Here is a 21,634-nt window from a genome sequence, read left to right on the forward strand (position 1 = left end):
AAAAGTCTGGGTTTTTAATCTTTTTACCTAAAATTTGTGTCATTCAAATAATTGAATAGAATGGAATGTTAATCTAGTAATTAATTGTCAAATTTGTGTCAAACTGGTATATTTTCACACTCAGACATTAAACTAGGTCTACATCCATTAATCCGGAAACTTTTTAGGAAGCATTACAGGTGGTAACCATGGTAATTACGGATGAAGACAATGGGCAGTTGACAGGCCAGTCACATAGACTGAGGTTAGGACGGCTTTATTTATGATGTATCCGGATAAAACCCCTGGCCAGACGGGATAATAAGGGATAATTTCATATTTCCCTTAATTTTTTTGACAAATCTCCTATCTCCCTCTGTATTCTTCATACCCCCACCTTTTGAATAATAGGTGGTGAGACGATTTTACCCTTTTTTTTTTTGACAACATAGAAAACTAGATTGGCTCAAACAAGCCAATGCGAATGTACATTGTTAACATAGGTAACTAAATGTGGAACTGTGCGAACGCGTCGCGCAAGGTTATCCGCTTTACCTTTCTGAGAGCGCGGGACATTGACTAATGAAAAAGAGGTAAACTCCTCCTTATCTGCCTGTATGTCCTCCAAATAAGGTGTAAAAGCTTGCCACTCGGAAGGCGAAGACACCATCTTCACTAAGTCAGAGCAGTCGGTGAGGAAAACAACAGATTGGTTATCCGCCCCAATCATACATCGCATGGCCCAGACAAGGGCCTCAATCTCAGCATGAAGAGGGGACAGGCTACGGCGAAGGTTGGCAACTCCCATAGTAGGGGCATCACCAAATGGCGACGTACAGAACCACCCTTGACCTGCATAACAGTCTGTTTCCTTCCAGGACCCATCTACAAAACAAAAATAGCTCGCCAAAGGACTAGGAGCACCGACGCCCCTGCTTCCCCGGGGAACATCCACAGTAGGAATAGCCGATACTATTGGTATGTCCTCTGTTTGAGCTAAAACCCATGCTTTGGCCTCATCCTCCGCTAGCCGCAAAAGCGCTAGTGGATTGGAATCCAGATTACTAAAAAGTTTATCAATTCGTGCTTTCCAGATATACCACAAAATCCAGAGAAAAATTGCCTGTGTTGAAACATTTGTAAACCGCCAAAAAGAGAATCCATATCTGTGAAAATTGAACCCGATGGGAACGCACCCAAGGCTGTCGGAAACTGCGACAGAGCCCAAACCTGTCTAGCAGGCAGACATTCAAAGAGAGTATAATTAATTGTCTCCTCATGAAAACCACAAAGACCACACGTGGCATCACAACTCATACCACGTTTCCGTAGATTAGCTGTAACCGTCACACAACCCGAAAGCACTTGCCACATAAAATGACGAAGTTTTGGTGGACACTTAATTTTCCGCACGAAGGCCTCGAGAAGTGTAATGTCCGGCCCAAAAACATCTGGCCCAGAGGGATCCGTACGATGAGACCGTAGACAATGATAACCTGATTTTACCGAATATATACCAGACTTGGTAAAATGCCATCCCGGCAAATCCAGTTTATCCAGTTGTCGCAGCGGTAAGGGAGAAATTATAGCAACATCTTCCGGTACAAACGTAGCCGTAAGCTGAGCCGTATCCTAGGAATTAGAACTCCTGTCAATGAAATTTATAACTCGGAGCAGAGGATCAGAAGGCGATCCTGTGCTTAGTGCTGGTCTCGGGGATTGAGCAGGGATCCAGGGGTCAGTCCATACAGAGATGGAAGCACCAGATCCTACTCGTGTAATGAGTCCTTTATGAACCAGAGAGCAAGCAGAAATGATACTCCGCCATCCATAAGACGGCGAGTAAGATTTAATAGGATCCAAAGGATCTGAATGCCTATAATATCGGCCTTTAAAAACCCGTGCAAAAAGCGACTTTGGTACTGTGATCAAACGCCAGAGCTGCTTTGCCAGCAGAGCAGTGTTAAAATCATCCAAACACCGGAAACCTAGACCCCCAGCATCCTTACCACTACATAGTTTATCCTGTGCCACCTAGTGTAATCCTCGTGATTGTCCCGATGAGCTCCACCAGAAGTTAGAAACGCACTGGTTAATTGATGTGCTGAGTCTAAAATCCACCATATTTTAAAATCCCCAGAACCCCTTTTAATTCACCGTATTCCCCAGAACCCCTTTTAATTCTTCCCTGAGTCTAAAATCCACCGTATGTCCAAACTGAACCGAGAATTTTTGGAAATTGATCTGCTGACCAGAAACCCGTTCATACTTCTTAAGAATCCCTAATACCACTTCACATTGCTCTTTCATGGCTTGACAGAAAAATAGACTGTCATCCGCAAATAAGAGGTGTGAGATAGCGGGACTAGCAGTTGAAGCCTTGATACTCGTAAGAAGTTTCAGCCGTTCTGCTTTCCGAAAATGTACAATAAGGACCTCCGTACAAAGAATGAAAAGATAGGGCGACAAAGGGTCCACTTGACGCAGACCCCTACAAGGAATTATAGACCCATAGGCTTGCCCGTTAAGTAAGACCTTGTATTGAACCGAACTAATACAACACATAATCCAGGTTATCCACTTCTCACAAAACCCAAACTGTCTGAGTAAATGTTCGACGAAGGGCCACTCGACCCGATCGTAAGCCTTACTCATATCTGTCTTTATAGCCATGAACATTCCCTTACAAGAGGGATTTGTTCGGAGCCCATGAAACATTTCCTAAGCAATCAATATATTATCAAAAATCAAACGACCTTCTATAAAGGCCGATTGTGTTTCCGAGATGAGAGAGGGGAAAACAGTGCGGAGCCGTCGGCACAAAACCTTTGATATAATTTTATAACCAACGTTACATAAGCTAATAGGCCATAACTTTGTCATCCTTGTTGGCTTCTCCACTTTTGGGATAAGACATATGTTTGTCATATTCAGCCTTTTATCAAAATCCCCATTCCGGAAGAAGGAATTGACCAAAAGCATTAGATCTGCTTTAACCGTAGCCCATGCCTTCTGGTAAAAAAGAGCAGTCATCCCATCCGGACCGGGAGCCTTATCCGTATGCATCATGAAAAGTGCTTGTTTAATTTCCTGTTCTGTAACTTCCCGAGTTAAGGATTCATTTGTCGCCAGGGAAATAGATGGCTGAATCTCATCTAACATTTCTCCAAAATCCGAGGGTTCCGAGGATGTAAAAAGATCCTCAAAATAAGAGACCGCAATATGTTGGACTTTCCTCTCTTCCGTCATCCAGTTTGTAAGAATTAATAGGATCAATTGAGTGTTTGGTGAAGAGAAGTGATGAACAAAGTGAATAATAGTCGTTTGGATAATAGAGAGAGTATGCGAGAGAGTATTATTGAGAAGGAGATATTATCTCTTCTTACTAGAATTAGAACATAGTTACAACCTAATTATAGCCATATACAAAGAATATTCTCCTAAGATACTATACACAAATACAAATGTAGATAGTGACACCTCCTTAAGTGAACATGTGACTCTTCCTTAGTCTTCCCACTTGCATACTCCTGTCAACGGTTAGGAGAAGATGATTCTGGAAGCTTAGTGACCGTTGGAGGCTGGTCTTCATGGGTTGGACTCGATAAGCCTCCTAATGGTACGGACGGCCCAATGTGGTGGTGATTGTACCGACGTACGGTCGTACGGACGTGGTGGTGTGATTTCATACAGTTACCATGCTGATCATGAAGACCAACAATCCGGTTCCGAACGTCGTTGCTTTGTTTGAGCATGGAAATAGCTGGTATTTTGGTCACCAAACCGCATCCAACGACTTCTACTTTTTTGATACCAATACACCTCCTCATCCCGATATGCCTCCCGTAACCGCCAGGTAAGCTCCGCAGGTTCATCAATGGAGGTGGCATCATTCTCCTGAGCTACCGCTAATTTGGCCTTTATATCTTCAATTGTCTCCCGCCCTAAGGGTAATTGCTCTTTCCTCCAGCGAGAAATAGCACAGCGACATTTGGTAATTTTGTCCCCCAATAACAGCTAGCAAGGGTTTATGATCCGAGGCAATCATTGGTAAATATTCCGTTAAGGAATCTTTAAACAAATCATGCCACTCCTCATTCGCCAAAGCCCGATCTAACCGACACCTTATTTGCTTCTTATCACGCCACCCTCTCCAGGATAGATTATCCCCAAGAGCAGGATACTCAAGTAAGCCACAATGTCTAATCATTGTATTGATAGGTACAAAAGAAGAGGCATGACGCAAAGTACCACCTCGTTTCTCATGATTTCCTTTTTGCTCATTAAAATCCCCAATTAGAAACCATGGAGCATCCCGAGTCAACTTGATTCTTGTTAACCATTCCCAAACCATGTCACGGTTTTGTGGAACCGGATCACCATAAATAAAAGAAAGATAAATCAATTTTCCTTTATAAACCACTTCTACATCAAGAATTCTATTGGACTCAAATAAAATGGAAAAATTATTATTATTATTATTGTAAAAAAGTGCAAGACCACCACTATAACCAACAGGTTCAATGGTTTTTAAATGTGAATAACCAAAATGACCAACAAAAAGTTCCAAAACAGAAAAAGATTGTTTAGTTTCAGAAAGAAATAGAAAATCAGGTCAACGTTTTCCCCATAGATCCCTAAGGTAACCAACAGTTGCTTTATTCCCCAGTCCTTGACAATTCTAGCTTAAAATCTTCATTTTTCTATTATTGGTTTAGGTGGCTTTGAACCATCAGCTGGTCCCTTCTCTTGTTCCTGGTTCTTCGGGATAGTACCCTCCCCAGCTACATCAGTAGTCTTAGGTGCAGGGCGTTTCCTTGGAGTTGTGCGCAAATACATGTTTAGCTTCTTAGAGGCTGCTCCCTTGACAGCCAAAGGCGGTTTTGCCTTGCGAGCCTTATCTAGTGGTGGTTCCGAGACTGGCATAGCACTAGTGGTAACCAAAACCTCCATGGGATCTCCCCCCGCATCCGCTTCGTCCGCTCCTACGTCTGCATGGTTCGAACTAACATCCAAAGAGGGATCAGTCATAGAGTCCTCTAACTCGCCTTCATTTGTGATGTGTGGATCAGTTACCTCTGAAGCGAAAGTTGCATCCCCAACCTGGGCCAACAGCGGATCCATAATGACCCCAGAAACTATCCCATTCACAGCTTGAGCCTCCTGAACCACCGAAGCCAGTCCCTGTCCTGCCTCAGACTGAGTCGTGAGACCACTGTCAAGCTTCTCCTCAGACTGTTCCACCTGCATAGAACCCGGATCAGCAGAGCCTGTGTCTGCCAAGACAACCTCCGTACCAGAACCATCTGCATCTCCCTGGCCAGAACTCGGTGCCATTCCCGGTTCTTGAAACAGAGGTCGTCTGACCCTCTTGAGAGGTGGGGCTCCAACACCAGGAATTGGCCTTGCGCCCTGTTCCTCAAAACCAATAATTTGACCCGGTTCCAGATCGTCACCTGGTACCACCGCTGAAGAAGAAGCAATGGTGGCAGCAGTCCGAAGCATATGGCGATGCTCATGGAGTTGTGCAGAATTATTATACCACCTAGGCTTGGCCGAGGGCTCACCTGACTCATCATCAGACCTTATCTTGATACCCGAAGTATGTTTCCCCTTGAGCGACCTCTGACTCTCCTTATGATTGGTCATACCATTGTGATCCACCTCCTTCCCTTTCCCTTTGGTTCTTTCGTTCCCCTTGTTGTCCATGGTCTTCCCTTTTCCTTTTGATCTGTCATTCGTAACAGCTCCCTTATAGCTCTGAAAAGACCTAGATACCTCCTCCTCCATAGGCATAGGCTGACTAGAAGACTGACCAGAGGTAATTCTTGAAGAACTCCATAACGGGCAGTGATCGACATCACGGCATAGGCTATGACACTTCTTGCAGAAACCGTGAAGCCTCTCAAAGCACAAAGTAACAATAGTTTCCTGACCATTGTAAAACTCTATCACCGTCTCAAAGCAAAGAGGTTTAAACCCATTCACTGTCACTCAGACCCTTCCTCCATCAATGTCAACCGCTATGACCCTCCCCAACTCTGCACCAAGGCTTCGAAAAGTTGGTTCGGCCCAGAACTGGAAGGGAACACCCAACACACAAACCCAGAAAGTCAAATCAGAAGGATATGCAGGATCAACTGTTGGCGTCCATCGCACCATAGACACCATCCAGCGATCAAAATGGAAGGGTTCCATTTGAAGTACCTCCTTGATATCATCGTCATTATCGAAGTCGAACTGGAACTTCCCAAGGGCTAAGTCATCTCCCACCACTCGACCCTCTAGATGCCAGATGCGGGGAAGCATGAACAATAGGGATTTTCATATCCTGCATCCGGGGATTTATACACCGACCCACAACCGTGTTAGAGTAAGCCTCGATCAGAGCAGAATTGTCAAAGTATGATATCTTGATCCTCCGCCTAGGAACCAGACTTTCTTCACTCTTCCCAGACACATTCTTCCCCAAAAGATCAGCTTGAGTCATGATCAAACTCGCATAAACCAAACAGACACACCAAAGAAGACGCAGAGAGTAGAAAATCTTTGTAGGTTGTAAGAGTGAGAAGCTGAGATGAGAACTGTGATGAGAGAATACCATTACAACTCAATCCCTTTTAAACACACCAACCTTCCAAAATGTACAACCGAATATCCTCAAAAATCTGGTAAGAAGATAGGGAGTAATAGCCACTTGATTCGCAGACACCAGCAGATAGTGGAAACGTATCCTTAAATCACCAGAAAAAGGAAAACGAATCCTTACCAAACACATTTGATTACCAATCAGCCTTGATCTGACACGAGACAATGAATCCGACCATAACACCAAATCCTCAGAAAAGGAAACCCATATCGTTACTCCTCCCATATGAGTGTTACTCAGTTCTGATTCGAATCGGGTAAACGAGCCCGACAATAAAATCAAATCTCCAGAAGTGGCGACCCCAATCTTAATCCATCGCAAGCAAGATTTGCTCAGACCTGATTTTCTTCGAAGACATAAACCATCTTCTTTCCAAATCACACTACCCCGATCACAAATCATATCAGACCGAGTAACCCAATCGAGACTCATAAGAAGACACCAAAATCCTATAATCTTAGCTAGGATCAAATCAAAACGAGATTCCCATACCTGACACCACTTTCTCATTGAAATCCGATAAACCAAATCAAAACCGTATCCCCATGATAATGACGAGGAGCTTTTGCGATAGCACCCACAGATTCTTCGCTCGTTCCAAACAAAACACACTCCCAGGAGGAGATCCAAAAACCTGTAACCCTTAGTGAACCCAATCCAACCATAGTAGCAATCACTCCAATCCATTTAGAACCCTAGATCCGCCGTCGCCATTGTTATCACCTTTTCTCTCTTTCTTTTAAAGAGTTGTCTTTTCTAGAAGATTTTACCCTTTTTGTTTTACTGAATTGGATTAAAATTTTTAAATAAAAAAACAAAAACCCAGCTTCTTTCGATCCGAGAAACCCGACCCTCCCTGGTTACTGACCTCTCAACCCAGCCGCCGGCGATTCCATCGTTGGAGCCGCCGGCGATTCCATCAAGTTGTTCTTCAAAATGCAGGTGCGTTACTTCACATTAGAGTAGCTTTTAGTTGAATTTGTTTTTGATTTGTAAATTTAGAAATTCAATTGGATTTTGATCGAAGAAAGCTTAGCACATTGGGTGTTTTACAAAGGTTTATGGGTCGATTGAGCTTTCTATTAGATAAGAAAGGGATTTGGCTTTCGATTTCAGTGAATTAAGAAGATTAGAACTCGTTTACCATTCGATTCGATTTTGATAGGAGAGAGAATGTGGTGAAACTGGTAATACTAGTATATTTAGTAAAACTAGTAATACTGATTCATGTAGTATAACTAGTAAAACTACTAGTAGTACTAATTTAGATTTTCTTATATTGGTTAGTTTGGCAGGATACAATATGCGAGAACGTCAGCCTACATTTTAAATTTGAAGGTCGCATGTATAGTATAATGTTCAAGAGGTATATAACATTGTTGATGTTAAAAGCAAGGATACTCATGAAGCTTGGGTTTGTTGAAAGTAACATTCAGTTGTAGCTGAGCTACAAGCCACTACTGGTAGAAACATTGGAGCATTGTGAGCTTAATGATGATGAGGATGTTAATGTTTATGTAGACTCCGTTAATTATGAGAAGCGAAGATGTATGTTGTTTGTGAATGTCATCCCTTCCGAGCCACAGCCTGAGCAAGTTCCCATAGTGCCCACAGTGCCCACAGTGCCCACAGTGCCCATAGTGGACCAAAGTTCTGTTGGTATGAACTTTGAAAACCAACATGCGAACGATGGTGAAATCGGACCTAACGCCATTTTTGTCTACGTAGGCAAAGAAAATGCCGTAGAGGGTGATTCTAATAAAGTGGGTGAAGCTATATCACCTGATGAAGGTGATGAATATACTGAGCCACGCCCTGTTGTAGAACCGTGTAAGTATATTGAACCATGGGATGACGGTATGGGTCTGACTAAACTTCAAGAATTTCCTAACAAGAAGGCATTGCAAGATGTGGTGGATAGAGCTTCTTTAGCTAACTGTTTTAATTTTGAAATAGTAAAGTCGGACAAGGTGCGTTATGTGCTCAAATGTCCTAAAGAAGGATGTAACTGGGGTTTACAAGCTGGTAGGATTCGAGATACAAATATGTTCTCGATTAGAAGGCACAACAAGATGCATACATGCTCTCGGGCTAGTCAAAGTTCAAGCAACAGTAAGAGACAAGAAACTCTACAATTAGTTGCTTCTCTTTTACATGGTGATTATCCAGGACAAATGGAAACTCCACCTCCGAAAATTATCATGGATCTTGTCAAGATAAAATTAGGTGTTGATATATCATATTCCACGACGTTGAGAGGGAAAAATCAAGTTGTTACTGATTTGAAAGGTAGCCCAGAAGAAAGCTACAAGATGCTGCGATGTTATCTGCACATGTTAGAGAAGGTTAATCATGGTACAAGATCATATGTGCATTGCAATGAGAATAATAAATTCATGTACTTGTTCATAGCTTTGGGAGCTAGCGTTGAAGGATTTAAAGTCATGAGGAAAGTTATACCTATGGATGCAACTTTTCTAAAGAACGAATATAAGGGTGTTCTTGTTTCTGCGTCGGCTCAAGATCCTAACCGTCACCATTATCCCTTGGCGTTTGGTGTTCTTGATGGTGAGAATGATGCAAGTTGGAATTGGTTTTTGGAGATGTTGAAAACCGTTGTTGGGGATTCTTCTGAAATAGTATTTATGACTGACATAAATACAAGTCTCATAAAAGCCATAGCTAATGTGTACCCTCTGGCTCATCATGGTTTTTGTGTATGGCATTTATCCCAAAATGTGAAAGGTTATGCTCGTAACGTCAACAAAGACGTTGTTGCATGGATATTCATGAAGTGTAGTAGGTTTTACACAGTGGCTGAGTTCAATATTGCTTACGCTTCTTTTACGACAATATATCCTTCTGCTGCAAAGTATCTTGAAGAATCTACCCAAAAAAAAAGATGGGCAAGATGTGTTTTTCTAGGAGATAGATACAACCTAGACACAAGCAACTGTGTTGAATCGATGAACAGCGTATTTAAAGATGCAAGGAGGTACTCCTTGATACCCATGCTTGATGCAATACTTAAAAAATTCTCTGAATGGTTTAATGAACATCGGAAAGATGCTGTGTCTAGATCAGTCGCAAATAAATTGGTGCCTTTAGTGGAGAACTACTTACATGATTTATGGGCAACTGCTGAGAAACTAAAGGTGACAGAGCTAAATGGTTTCGAACTTGAATACAATGTCATTGATAGTGACGGAAACCTTATTTGGTGAAGTTGCGATTGAGAAGTTGCAGTTGCAGGTTTTTCGATATACAAAAGTATCCTTGTGTGCATGCATTGGCGTCTTTCATTACATTCCAAAAATATGGAGGTAAGGATATTGAGTTACATGAGTTGTATTCTAAGTATTATTGGACGGAGCTGTGGGCAATTGCATATTGCAGGACAATTTATTTAGTACCTGATAAGTCTCGATGGGATGTCCTAGATGAAGTCCAAGATCTGCAGATCATTCCTCCGGATCGGAAAATAAAAAGGGGAAGAAAGAAAACAAAAAAGTATGCATCTGCTGGGGAAAAACGAACAAAAACTCGACCTAGGATGTAGAATAAAAGGCACCGGAGACAAGGACTCCAATGGTTGTTATTTGGAGATAATGTTCATGTTTGATTCACCTCTTCATGTTTCAATGGTGTTTGGTTTGACTACTCTCTACTTTTTTATGGCATAACTCCCTCTTGAAACTTAATAATTTGAAACTTAATTTGAAGTCTATTAATGTTTTCTTCTTTCAAAATATGTGTATATAAGAGAGTAGAACTGGCACAACTAAGATAAAACTAGTAAAAATGGTAAAATTGGTACTACTGAAAATAATAAAATTGGTACTACCTAAAACCAGTGTTGACAATACATATTGTATAAATGTTCTACATAGGTTTCTACTATAAATGAAGAATTTTCCAAAATATACTAATTTTAATTTATTTATGAAAGAATCTCAACAAGTGTTTCATTACACTTTTAATGTCACTTTGTAAATAATAACCAAGTAAGCATGAAAAAGTTATAGAATTATAAGTTTTAAATTATGAAGTTGCAAAAAGCTTGTAATTGTATGTTAGTTAAGTTTAATCAACTGTAAAACTAAAAAAAGTAATGCTAAAGTTTAGTATAACTAATTAAACTGAGAAACCTCTAAAGTACAACTATTTGCAAGTTTAGTGCAACTGCATTAATCGGTAAAACTGTGTGTGAACACGCAGTGTGAACGCACACATCTTTTACACGTGGCCAGAATTTCGTTTTTTTCTTTCTTTCTTCACCACAGCCCCGAAATCAAATCTTATTCTCATTCTCATCCATTCATTCATTTTCTTCAAAACTGAAAGTCTTCTCTTCTCTCATCTTGAAAGTCGAATTCTAGATCTATAATTTCTCTCCTTCTCAAACTATGGAACAATTTGAGGCCGATCCATATTATGCTGATCAGAAGAGAGCGAGGAAGTTAGAAGCGTTGCGACAAGCCATAGCTGATGGTGATTTGGGCATGCCTCGAATTTGCCCATGTGGCGAACGAATCGTAGAAGAGATCTCTCCAACTGAAACAGAGAAAAAGAGATGGTTTACGCGTTAAAACACATATATTTGAGGTGTGGAATGGTGAATGTATGGAATGATGATGATATGAATGAATGGAGTGCAGGGTGTTTCAATTCCCCTTATGCTGTTATAGTATAAGAAGTGTCAATCCAATCTGAGAGTTTGCAAGCAATCAAGATGTGCATAAATGTCTAAGTCAAGCCAAATGTGAAGGATGTTTGTCACTAACAACCTACTGATGAAATATAAAATGCAGAAAGTAAAAACTACTAAGATAGATGCTAAATGTAAAGAGAGCAGACTAATCAAAGCTATGATGCAATAAGAACTGAAACAGAAACTATGGTAATGCAAGTAATGAACTAATGCAAGGCAAGTTATGAACAGGATACTAAGTGAATGCTACTGAAATGCAACTAGAATGAAACAGGAAGTGAGACAGGACAAACACAAGGCATAAACAAAAATTCTGGGGATGAACTCTAGCAAGCACTCGATCGAGTATTGATCGAGTGCAAGGTCGAGCTGGACAAACGCGAAAAAACAGAGCAATGCAAGAAAAACAGAGCAATACAAAAGTGAATCAAACAACAATCAAGCAACAGGATTTAAGCTAAGAAATCAATAAACAAGGAAGGACTTGAGGATGGATTCATGGGCTGGACTAATGATTGAGTTCATCTAACTTGGTCAACAAATCTCAAACAACTTGAGCGAATCTCTAGACAATGATCTCCTAGAACATGTTAATCCACTCTAATGGCAAAAACAATCAAGCTCATATATTTCTAGATTTGTTCTCACAAAGCAAAGAACTTATACAAGCAAGCATTAAGCAACAGATCATCCATAGTCAATAATCAAACAAGACTTCTAATATCTTAGCAAGCCTAATGAAAATCTCTAGATCTAGCCTAATCTTTGCACCTTAGACATTGGTGTGATGCTAAGAGGCTTGAGATCAAACCCTACCCTCTCGCTTATAGGATCAGCATTAAGAACATCTACCCTAGAAGAGATCCTAAACAATCAAGCTTGACCAAATCAAACAAACCTCAAACACAATCCAGCCTAACCCATCCTCAAGATCCTAAGCAACTACTCACAAGCACACATGATGAACAACAAAGTCATAAACCCAGAAAATACCGAAACTTGCACCAATAGAAAGATAAAGCAAAGATCTACAATATTGAAGAAGGAATCAAACTCGAATTCTCAATATTTTGAAAGTTATGGAACCAACAAATATGAAGAATCTTTGGTTTTTCTCCTTCAAGGAGGTACAAGATCTAAGAAAATAAAAGTGCAAAAGCAATAATTCCCAAAAGGGTAAAACTAGGTTTTCTGACTATCTAAAAAGCTGGACTCCTTTGGTGGCTGCAGGGTACAAGGCATTATATAGAAAAAGTAGTGGAAGCCCTAAAAATACTAAAAGACAAAATAGCTAGGCGGCTCGGCCAACTCGACCCGGTGCTCAGTCGAGTGTTCGGTCGAGTTGGCTTTTCTTCTGCTGCTTCCACTCGGTCGAGTCCCTCTCCGCACACGGTCGAGTGTCTGGTCGAGTGGGCAGTCGAGTGGGACTCCGGACCTTGGTTCTTCAGCCTTAACTCTCTTGCTTTCTCCTCTTGATTGCTTCACTTCTCTTCAGCATTGCTTCCATGCTCCTTAGGCTCCAAAATCACCTGTTTATGCATGAAAAGATGCAAATGCAATGCCACTACTCGAATGCAAGAACAGTCCTAAAGCCATGCAATAATGGTCAAAATGGATAGCAAAAGATGTGAATAAACTAAGGGAAAACAGGGTAAAATATATGACCATCAACACCCCCAAACTTAGTCTTTGCTTGCCCTCAAGCAAATAATCAAGACATAAGAAGGTAGGTGAGGTTTGAAAGTGGGATCTCAGCTCCTAAAACTTGCCAATAAACCAGCTAGAATCAATGTCCAAGTTACTAGTACTATGATGCAAGTTGAATGAGTTGTACTTAAAAATTTTAGACAAGCCTATCACAACCTTTACTGAATTGAGCTTTAGATATCCACATGCATTCAAATCAACCATTTCCTTTAACATTCATTAATCAAGAACATGAATCAATTCTATGCAATGCTTAAACTCATTTGGCTTGGAGATAAAGGTTTTGAGACAATGGTGGTCTCTTTTTAGAGTGGGGCTTATCAATATCAAGGTTCTCTCATAAAAATGGATTGAGCTTTAAAAGAATGCTAAAGGTAAGAACACTTAGACACATACAAGAACAAAACCTTGTCTACCCAAAGGCACCCAAAGTATTCATCCTAACAATCTAAACCCAAATGATTCTAGTGCTATCCTTTAACTTCTTCACTTCTCTTTCACCCTTTTCTCTTTTGGTTTTCAAGTCTTAAGAGAGGTTTCTTATTTGATCTTTCTAGTGGGATGAGGGATTCTTACTTATTTGCTATGGTTCTCTTTTCTTCTTATTCTTAAGACATACAAGCATTTTGCTAAACTCTTCTTTTCTTTCTTTTCTTTTCTTTAACTAGAACCATCTTCAACAATAATTTTTTACTTCCCATCCTTTCACTAAACCTTGATTTTGTTTAAACACATTCCCCTCTTAAAGACTCTACCTTTTTCTTTCTCTTTTTCCTCTTTTTCCTCTTTTCTTTTCAAAACAGCCAAGTCCCAAACCCAATAAGTAAACCACCTAGTCCTATCTAGTTTGAAAAATGCAAACTAGAACTACACAAGGCTTTACTCTTGTCAGTTCAAACCTAACACTTTCTACCAAGCTCAATCCCAAAAATAGGCCTCACACACACAAGAATAAACATGGCTTGAAAGAAGGGTTGGTTAAGGGTGGGGAAACTGATTCTTAATGAGGAAATCAGCTACTTGGATCAACAAGAGTGGTAAAAAGGAGAAAGATGATCCAAATATGTATATGGTATCCATGAGTTTAAAGCAATGCACACATTGATAATTGTAAGTCAATATTAGGTTCTTATAAATAGGAAATGGCATCAAATCACAACATGCTTCAATTTAGACCAAATGCAATGCAGGAATTCAAGGCTTGGTTCAATCTTATGCTTCTAACCACTCAACTAGCATCAAAGTACTATTAACTTGGGCATTGATCCTAGTTTGGTGAATTAAACAAGCTAACAAGGCAAAACTCAACATAGATCCCTAATGCAAATATTTAACAGTCCTACATGAAACATGCTAAACAAGATCCTAATATGCAATGCAAACTACACGAACACTCTTTTTTTATAAAGATTTTTGCAAAAATTTTCAAAATTTTAGTGTTTTTCTATGCCTTAGATGCTATGCAAATACTACCATGATTATGCTAAAAATTTGAAATAAGAACACAAAACACAATGTCAAATGCTATCTCAAACCCTCCCCCAAACTTAAATCACACAGTCCTCTGTGTGAAAGAAATTTGTAAGAGGATTCAAGACCAAAAACAAAACACAATATCAAATGCAATGGTATTTACAAGGGAAGGTGATAGTGGTACCTCAAGGATTGTGGAAGAAGCTATCCACATCCTCATTCATGCTCTCATAAGTGTAGTTGGGGTCTTGTTGCTGACTTGGAGGAGGTGATTGGGGCAACTCGACTATAGCAATCAATTGGCACTCGGTCGAGTGCATGCTCGAGTGGGGGGGGGGTCGAGTTGGACTGCGGATGCCAAAATTCTGACCTTGCTGCTGGTAGAACTGCTGCATGAGTTCTGGATCCATGAAGTACTTGGGTGGGAAGGGAGGGTAACCTGGATATCCTGGATATGCAGCTGGAGATGGGAAGCCATAAGATGTTATGGGCTGGAACTCAGCCGAGTGCATCTGGGGTGCTCGGTCGAGTGGGTGCTCGAGTGACCCGGCCGAGTGCCTCGAAAATTGTTGTTCTCGGCTACTTGAACTCCTCTTCCTCTGATTTGGTTCATACATTGAGGCTCTAGCTGGTTCCACAGAGTTTGCAACTCTTGAAAGTGCTCTAGTTGAGCTACTCCTCAAAGGGCTTGAATGGCTTGGAGATGAGTTTGCACTCTTCAGCTCAGCAATCTCCTTCTTTAAGCCCTTGATAGACTTAGCCATATCGGTCACCTTCTTCTTTAGCTTATCAAACTTCTTCCCATGCCACTTGTTCCACTTTTGCAAAAGAGTCAACCTCTTGCTAGTCTCTCTCACTCCTCTACTATCCCATGGGTTGAGCTCATAATCCTCAAAGTAAAACTGCTCCTCCCCATCAGCCATTTCCACATCTCCAGCTTCATCAACTCTTACTTGAACTATCCGATCAAACAAGAACTCATCAGCTGGCCAAAAGTCAATGTTTGCTCCTTCTTGAATGGTGGTGAGCTCTTGGTTAGGTAAGATCAACTGTTTTTTCCCAACTGTTGGAAGCTCAAAGTTGAAAATGTGATTTCCTTGATGCATCTCCTTGGCTAGTATGAGAGTAAAGGCGAGGTAGCTTGAATCAATCCATCTTGGCAAGACATTTTCTCCTCTAAGTGGGACCTTGGCAGCTTGTAGAATTGGAGTGATGATGCCTCCAATGGTTAGAGCTCCCCTTGAACTTTTGTTTTGCAACTTGCCACCCAACTTCTCAAATATATCATGTGGTCAATGAGCACCATTACAAGGTCAGTCTCCACAGTGGTCCCAAGAATGATGGTTCCATCTCTTGCCTTAAGGATGATTCCATTGAGAGCCATGTCAATCATCTTGAGCTCACCCTCATTGAGATTTCCAGTTTCTTTCCTAGCAAAGAAGGTGTTTGCTAAGGCCTTGTGGAAGTACCTTAGGACTGGGCTTCTTATCTTTGAACTCTTGGTCTTGGAGGATGAGTAAATGATGTTGTCTCCAATGGTTTCCCAAACAGCAAAGAGCTCTTCTCTTGGTATCCTCAAGCTCCTATTACTCCCAACTTCAAAGCCAAACACATTGGCTATCTTCTTCAATGGAAGCTCATACTTCTTCCCCTTGATTGTGAAGGCAATATGACCAGCTCCCAACTCATCATCCTTCCTTATGTATGTGTGCAGCTTGACTGTGGCTAGAAACTCACAGCTTTCTTCCTTGTAACCCTCCATGCAAAGCCCCATGAACTTGGTTAGGTTGCTCTTCTCAAAAAGATACTCCACATCTTCATCAATGGCTAGCTTCTCCATGGTTTCCTTGTGTGGATATCTAGTCCCCAGGAACTCCATCCTCATGAAGGCTTCATAAAGTTCCCTCTTAGTCAAACCACAAGATTCTGCTTCTCCATCATCCTCTCCCTTTTCTTCTTCATCTTCTTCCTCACTCTCACTTTCAATCTCCTCTTGTGGAGTTTCAACTGCTGGACTCTTTCCTTTGGCTTTGTTTCTCCTCATGATCTCCCTAAGACTTGGCTCCCTTTCTTCTTCACTTTCAGTTCTCTCAGGATCTTCCTCAGCTAACTGATTTCTTGAACTCGGCATCTGACTCGATCGGCTACTCGGACGGCCACTCGGTCGAGTGCTTGCTCGAGTGGGGGGTCGAGTGGTTCTTCCAGTTTCTCCACTTGATTCAAGACGAGCATCACGACAATTCAGGGAGTTTTCACCCGCTTATTGAGACTTCCTAGTAATCCTTGAAGACATTTTCGAATAGAACTGAAAGGAATAGACTCAAAGCTTAAGGTTAATAGGTTAGTGACCCAAAAGCTTAAAAGAGCTAAGCTTGAGCAAAAGATGAACTTTGAGAGAGATTTTAAAACTGGATTTTAGTTGCTGTGAGAAAATGATAGAGTGTGAGAGGCTTATGATCGAATCAAGCTCTATTTAAAGAAGCTAAGGGGACAAGGAGACAAGAGTGGAGCGTCCATACCGTTCAAATTTGAAATGAGAATCTTTGACCTGCTTTTTGCTGCCACTTGACCCCACACTCGACCAGCACATGGTCGAGCTCCTTGACCAAAGTTCGAAAATTCAAAATTTTCTTCTTTTTTTTCCCTCCACTCGATCATTCTAGAGAAATGAGAATCGAGTGGGCCTTAGTTCTTTGCCAACTCGGTCGAATCTACTTTCCCAAGTCCAAATCTCTCCATACCCATCTACACTTTCATTGAAAAGCCTGCCCAACACAAACATAAAAGAAAACACATCAAAACTACTAAGAAAATAAAGCATATTTACAAAGGATACCTTAGGGACTTCCTCCCTAGTGAGCTTGTTTAGAGTCACTAAGCTTGACTTTGGTTGCCTTCTTAGGCCTGGTTTAGATACCAAGGAGGTGATGAAATCCTCCCTGGCACCTCTTGATCACTGTGAAGTTGATCCTTGATCACTTCACCCTTAACACACAAACCATATTTCTTCTTGATTTTGAGCCTTGGTCTTGCCTTCTTCAAAGACCTCTTGCTCAGTTTGACTTGGAGATCCTTCACCATACTAGTCAACTCTTGAACTGAACTCTTAAGCTTTTCCACTGAATCCTCTTGAAGAGGGAGCTTAGCCTTTGGAGTTGCCACTTCACTTAAGCCTTCATGACCACCTTTGTCCTTGATAGTAAAAGGTTGATCATCAATGGTAGGAAGGTTGGTTGGGTTATAGATGTTAAACTTCATGGTTATATCCTCAGCAATGTTCAAGGTCACAAGACCTTCCTTAACATCTATAAAAGCTCCAACAGTGGCTAAGAATGGCCTCTCCAAAATGATAGGATCTTCAGGCTCCTTATCCATCTCTAGAACCACAAAATCAGTATGAATCCTTGCTTTTCCTATCTTGACTAGAATATTCTCTAACTTGCCAACCACATCTCTGTTTGATCCATCAGCTAGACATATATGAAGGTTGGTGGACTTGAAGTCAGTGTGCCCAAGCTTTTGTGCTATAGAGTAAGGCATCACACTGATAGATGCTCCCAAGTCACATAAGCACTGGTTGTAGTGAAGATAGCTAAGTGAGCAACGCAGATAGAATGAGCCTGGATCCTTAAGCTTAATTGGGATGATAACTCCTCCAAGGTCTTCAAGATCCTTCTCATCTTAAGCTTGAGCTTTTTGCTTTGACAATTCAAGCAAAAAATCCTTATAGAGAGGATATGGATCATACTGTTCCAAGGCAGGTCCTCTCTCTTCTTCTTGGTAAGCAATGATAACCTCTTGTATGGCCATCACTTCCTCTTGTTTCTCAATCACAACCTCTTCCTTTAAAGCTTTCTCATCCTCTTGTTGCAAAGCCAACATTTCTTTTTTCTCAATGATTTCCCTTAATTCCTTAAGCTTCTGTGCCTTGAAACGTCCTGGGAATGGTAGAGGAGGAATGTACTTAGCAGGCTTAACAACTTCTGATCCTTCAGCTCGATCGACCACTCGATCAGGCACTCGGTCGAGTGCTGGCTCGAGCACCTGGTCGAGTGCAATACCAGATTCAGTCTGTTTTGCACAAACTTCACTCTGAGCTTCAAGAAATGACCAATCCTCCCCATCTTGAACATCACTGTCCTCAGTGACTTCTTCATCAAAGAGATGAATGGCTTTGGCAGTGAACTCCTTTGGGTTTTGAACAGCTTTTCCAGGGAGTTGGTTGGGCTTAGGGGCTGAAGTAGAAGCAAGGTTGCTCTCCATGTACTTCACTCTTGAATTGAGACCCTCAAACTTCATGTGCAGATCATTGTACTGTGATGTAAGCCTTTGGTTCAACTCAGCAAACTGTTTAGCTTCTTCAATCTTTCCATTGGCTTGCCCAATAAACATTTGCTGCATCATTGCTCTTAAGTCTTGTTCCTGGCCTTGGTTAGTCTGAAACCCTAGGGGGGGGGGGGACACAATTGGGGCTGGAACACTTGATGGTGGTGCTTGGGTGCATAATTGTTTTGCTGTTGAGGCTGTGGAGGTGGATAGACTTGGTTTTGTGGATTAGCTACATTGGTGCTTCTACAGGAGAGGTTGTTGTTCTTGAACCCTCCTTGGTTGTAACCTTTGAATCCTCCTTGATTCTGCATGTAGCACAACTCAGCAAATTCCCTCTCACCTTCTTGAACTTGAACTTCTTCTTCACCAACGAAGTGAATGGACTTTTGTTGGCTTAGTAGGATCTTGTCAAGCTTCTCATTGACCATCTTCAAATCCTTCTGAGTCGGAAGAGGGTAGATTCGGCTCAGGAGCAGGAGATGGAGTCTCTGGTATGGGAGATCAGTGCTTTGAGCTTGTGTGCTGTTTCACAGGAACCGTTGGGTTTGGAAGCAGTAGATAGAGCAGATCTTCTGAGTAGGGTGCGGTTGGCTCAGGAGAAGGATTTGGGGCTAATGAATGCCTCTAAGGATGTGGATTCAGAATATCAAGTCTCAGATAATGGTACTATCTTGGTGCACGGTCGGGTTTGTGTGCCCAAGGATGAGGAGTTGAGGCAGGAGATTCTGAGAGAGGCTCATGCGAGCAAGTTATCTATTCATCCAGGAGCGACTAAGATGTACCGTGACCTCAAGAGGTATTATCATTGGGTCGGGATGAAGAAGGATGTGGCTAGTTGGGTTTCGAGGTGTGATGTGTGTCAGCTAGTGAAGGCTGAGCATCAAGTTCCTGGTGGTTTACTGAAGAGTTTACCCATTCCTGAGTGGAAGTGGGATATGATCACCATGGATTTTGTGGTAGGATTGCCAATGTCATGGACCTTTGATGTTATTTGGGTCATTGTGGACCGGTTGACTAAGACAGCACATATTCTGGCCATTAAGAAGACCGATGGAGCAGCGGTCTTGGCTAAGAAGTATGTGAGAGAGATAGTCAGATTGCATGGGGTGCCAGCGAGCGTTGTGTCTGACAGAGATTCTAAGTTCACTTTGGTGTTCTGGAAGGCATTTCAGGCAGAGATGGGCACTAAGGTGCATATGAGTACAACTTATCATCCCTAGACAGATGGACAGTCTGAGAGGACGATCCAGACGCTGGAGGATTTGCTGAGGATGTGTGTGTTGGATTGGGGTGGCCTTTGGGCAGATCACCTGAACCTGGTAGAGTTTGCTTACAACAACAGTTGTCAGGCGAGTATTAAGATGGCTCCTTATGAGGCTTTGTATGGGAGACCATGTCGTACACCATTATGCTGGACTCAGGTGGGGGAGAGGAGCATGTTTGGTGCTAGTTTTGTTCAGGAGACCTCCAAGAAGATTCGGGTTCTCAAGCTGAACATGAATGAGGCTCAGGATAGGCAGAGGAGGTAGGCTGATAGGAGGAGGAGAGATCTTGAGTTTCAGGTAGGAGATAGAGTGTACCTCAAGATGGCCATGTTGCGGGGTCCGAACAGGTCATTGTCAGAGACTAAGTTGAGTCCGAGGTATATGGGTCCATTCAGAGTGATTGAGCGGGTTGGACCAGTGCCTTATAGACTGGAGTTACCTGAGGTGATGCGTGCATTCCATAAGGTTTTCCATGTGTCTATGTTGCGGAAGTGTCTCCATGAGGGTGATGATATGTCTATATTTTGTCTCTCCTTAGCCTATTCTTATCATGCATTTAGCTAGGATAACTCATTGGTTTGCATCGTTTTCTAGTTCTTTCTATACACTTTGCACGACTAGGTAGCTCTTGCATCATCCTTGCATACATTGTGCATTTTGGAGTATTTCAGGTATTTAGGAAACGTTGGAAGCCATTCTCGTCCGAGCCATGGTCACCATCTTCGTTTCGTCCGAGCCATGGTCACCATCTCCGTTTCGTCCGAGCCATGGTCACCATCTTCGTTTCGTCCGAGCCATGGTCACCACCTCCGTTTCGTCCAAGCCATGGTCACCATCTTCATTTCGTCCGAGCCATGGTCACCATCTCCGTTTCGTCCGAGCCATGGTCACCATCTTCGTTTCGTCCGAGCCATGGTCACCATCTTCGTTTCGTCCGAGCCATGGTCACCATCTCCGTTTCGTCCAAGCCATGGTCACCATCTTCATTTCGTCCGAGCCATGGTCACCATCTCCGTTTCGTCCGAGCCATGGTCACCATCTCCGTTTCGTCCGAGCCATGGTCACCATCTCCGTCTCGTCCGAGCCATTGTCACCATCTCCGTTCCATCCGAGCTATCCGTCCAAGCCATGCTCCTCAGCCTTCCATCCGAGCTATGATGACACTGGATTCCATTCGACGCACACGGACTCGATCGCACATGTCGGGAAGAAGGACGTTTGGTTTCACACGCTTCAGGAGATTACCGAACCGACGCTTTACCTTGTCGTTTTAAGTTTTAGGGCTTTCCATGTTGGACTACTATATATACATTTTGTTAAGTCTTTGCGGAGACATCTTATCTTTTTATCTCGTTTTCGTTCCCAGAAGGTTTTAACCTAGCATCCAAAAAAACGTTCTCAGACTTGTATTCCGATATCTTTGAGATTATTGAGATTTTGCATTTGATTTCTTCTACAAAGTTGTTCATCTTATTTTTATCTACCTAATAATGCTTGTTTCAATGATTTCTGTTTTTACAT

At 41.9% G+C, this 21,634-nt stretch overlaps 3 protein-coding genes across 3 annotated transcripts; 1 reads left to right on the plus strand and 2 right to left on the minus strand.

The window, feature by feature from the left end:
• Nucleotides 1–445: 445 nt before the first annotated feature.
• Nucleotides 446–3,228, minus strand: LOC147924658 (uncharacterized). The gene is made up of 5 exons (XM_087496874.1): nt 2,806–3,228; nt 2,137–2,700; nt 1,729–2,013; nt 1,103–1,611; nt 446–1,043 (listed from the first exon to the last, which is right to left on the minus strand). The coding sequence occupies exons 1-5, from the start codon at nt 3,226–3,228 to the stop codon at nt 446–448; spliced, it is 2,379 nt and encodes a 792-aa protein (XP_087353000.1).
• Nucleotides 3,229–3,907: 679 nt separating this feature from the next.
• LOC147924659 (uncharacterized) lies at nt 3,908–4,333 on the minus strand. The gene has a single exon (XM_087496875.1). It carries the CDS (start codon nt 4,331–4,333, stop codon nt 3,908–3,910), a length of 426 nt encoding a protein of 141 aa, XP_087353001.1.
• A 3,698-nt stretch (nt 4,334–8,031) lies between these two features.
• On the plus strand, nt 8,032–9,852 carry LOC109129951 (uncharacterized). The gene is made up of 3 exons (XM_087496876.1): nt 8,032–8,053; nt 8,150–9,196; nt 9,269–9,852. Exons 1-3 carry the CDS (start codon nt 8,032–8,034, stop codon nt 9,850–9,852), a joined length of 1,653 nt encoding a protein of 550 aa, XP_087353002.1.
• Nucleotides 9,853–21,634: the final 11,782 nt, after the last annotated feature.

This window comes from Camelina sativa, chromosome 17 (assembly GCF_030686135.1).
Source record: "Camelina sativa cultivar CO46 ecotype springtype chromosome 17, ASM3068613v1".
Classification (NCBI taxonomy): Eukaryota; Viridiplantae; Streptophyta; class Magnoliopsida; order Brassicales; family Brassicaceae; genus Camelina; species Camelina sativa.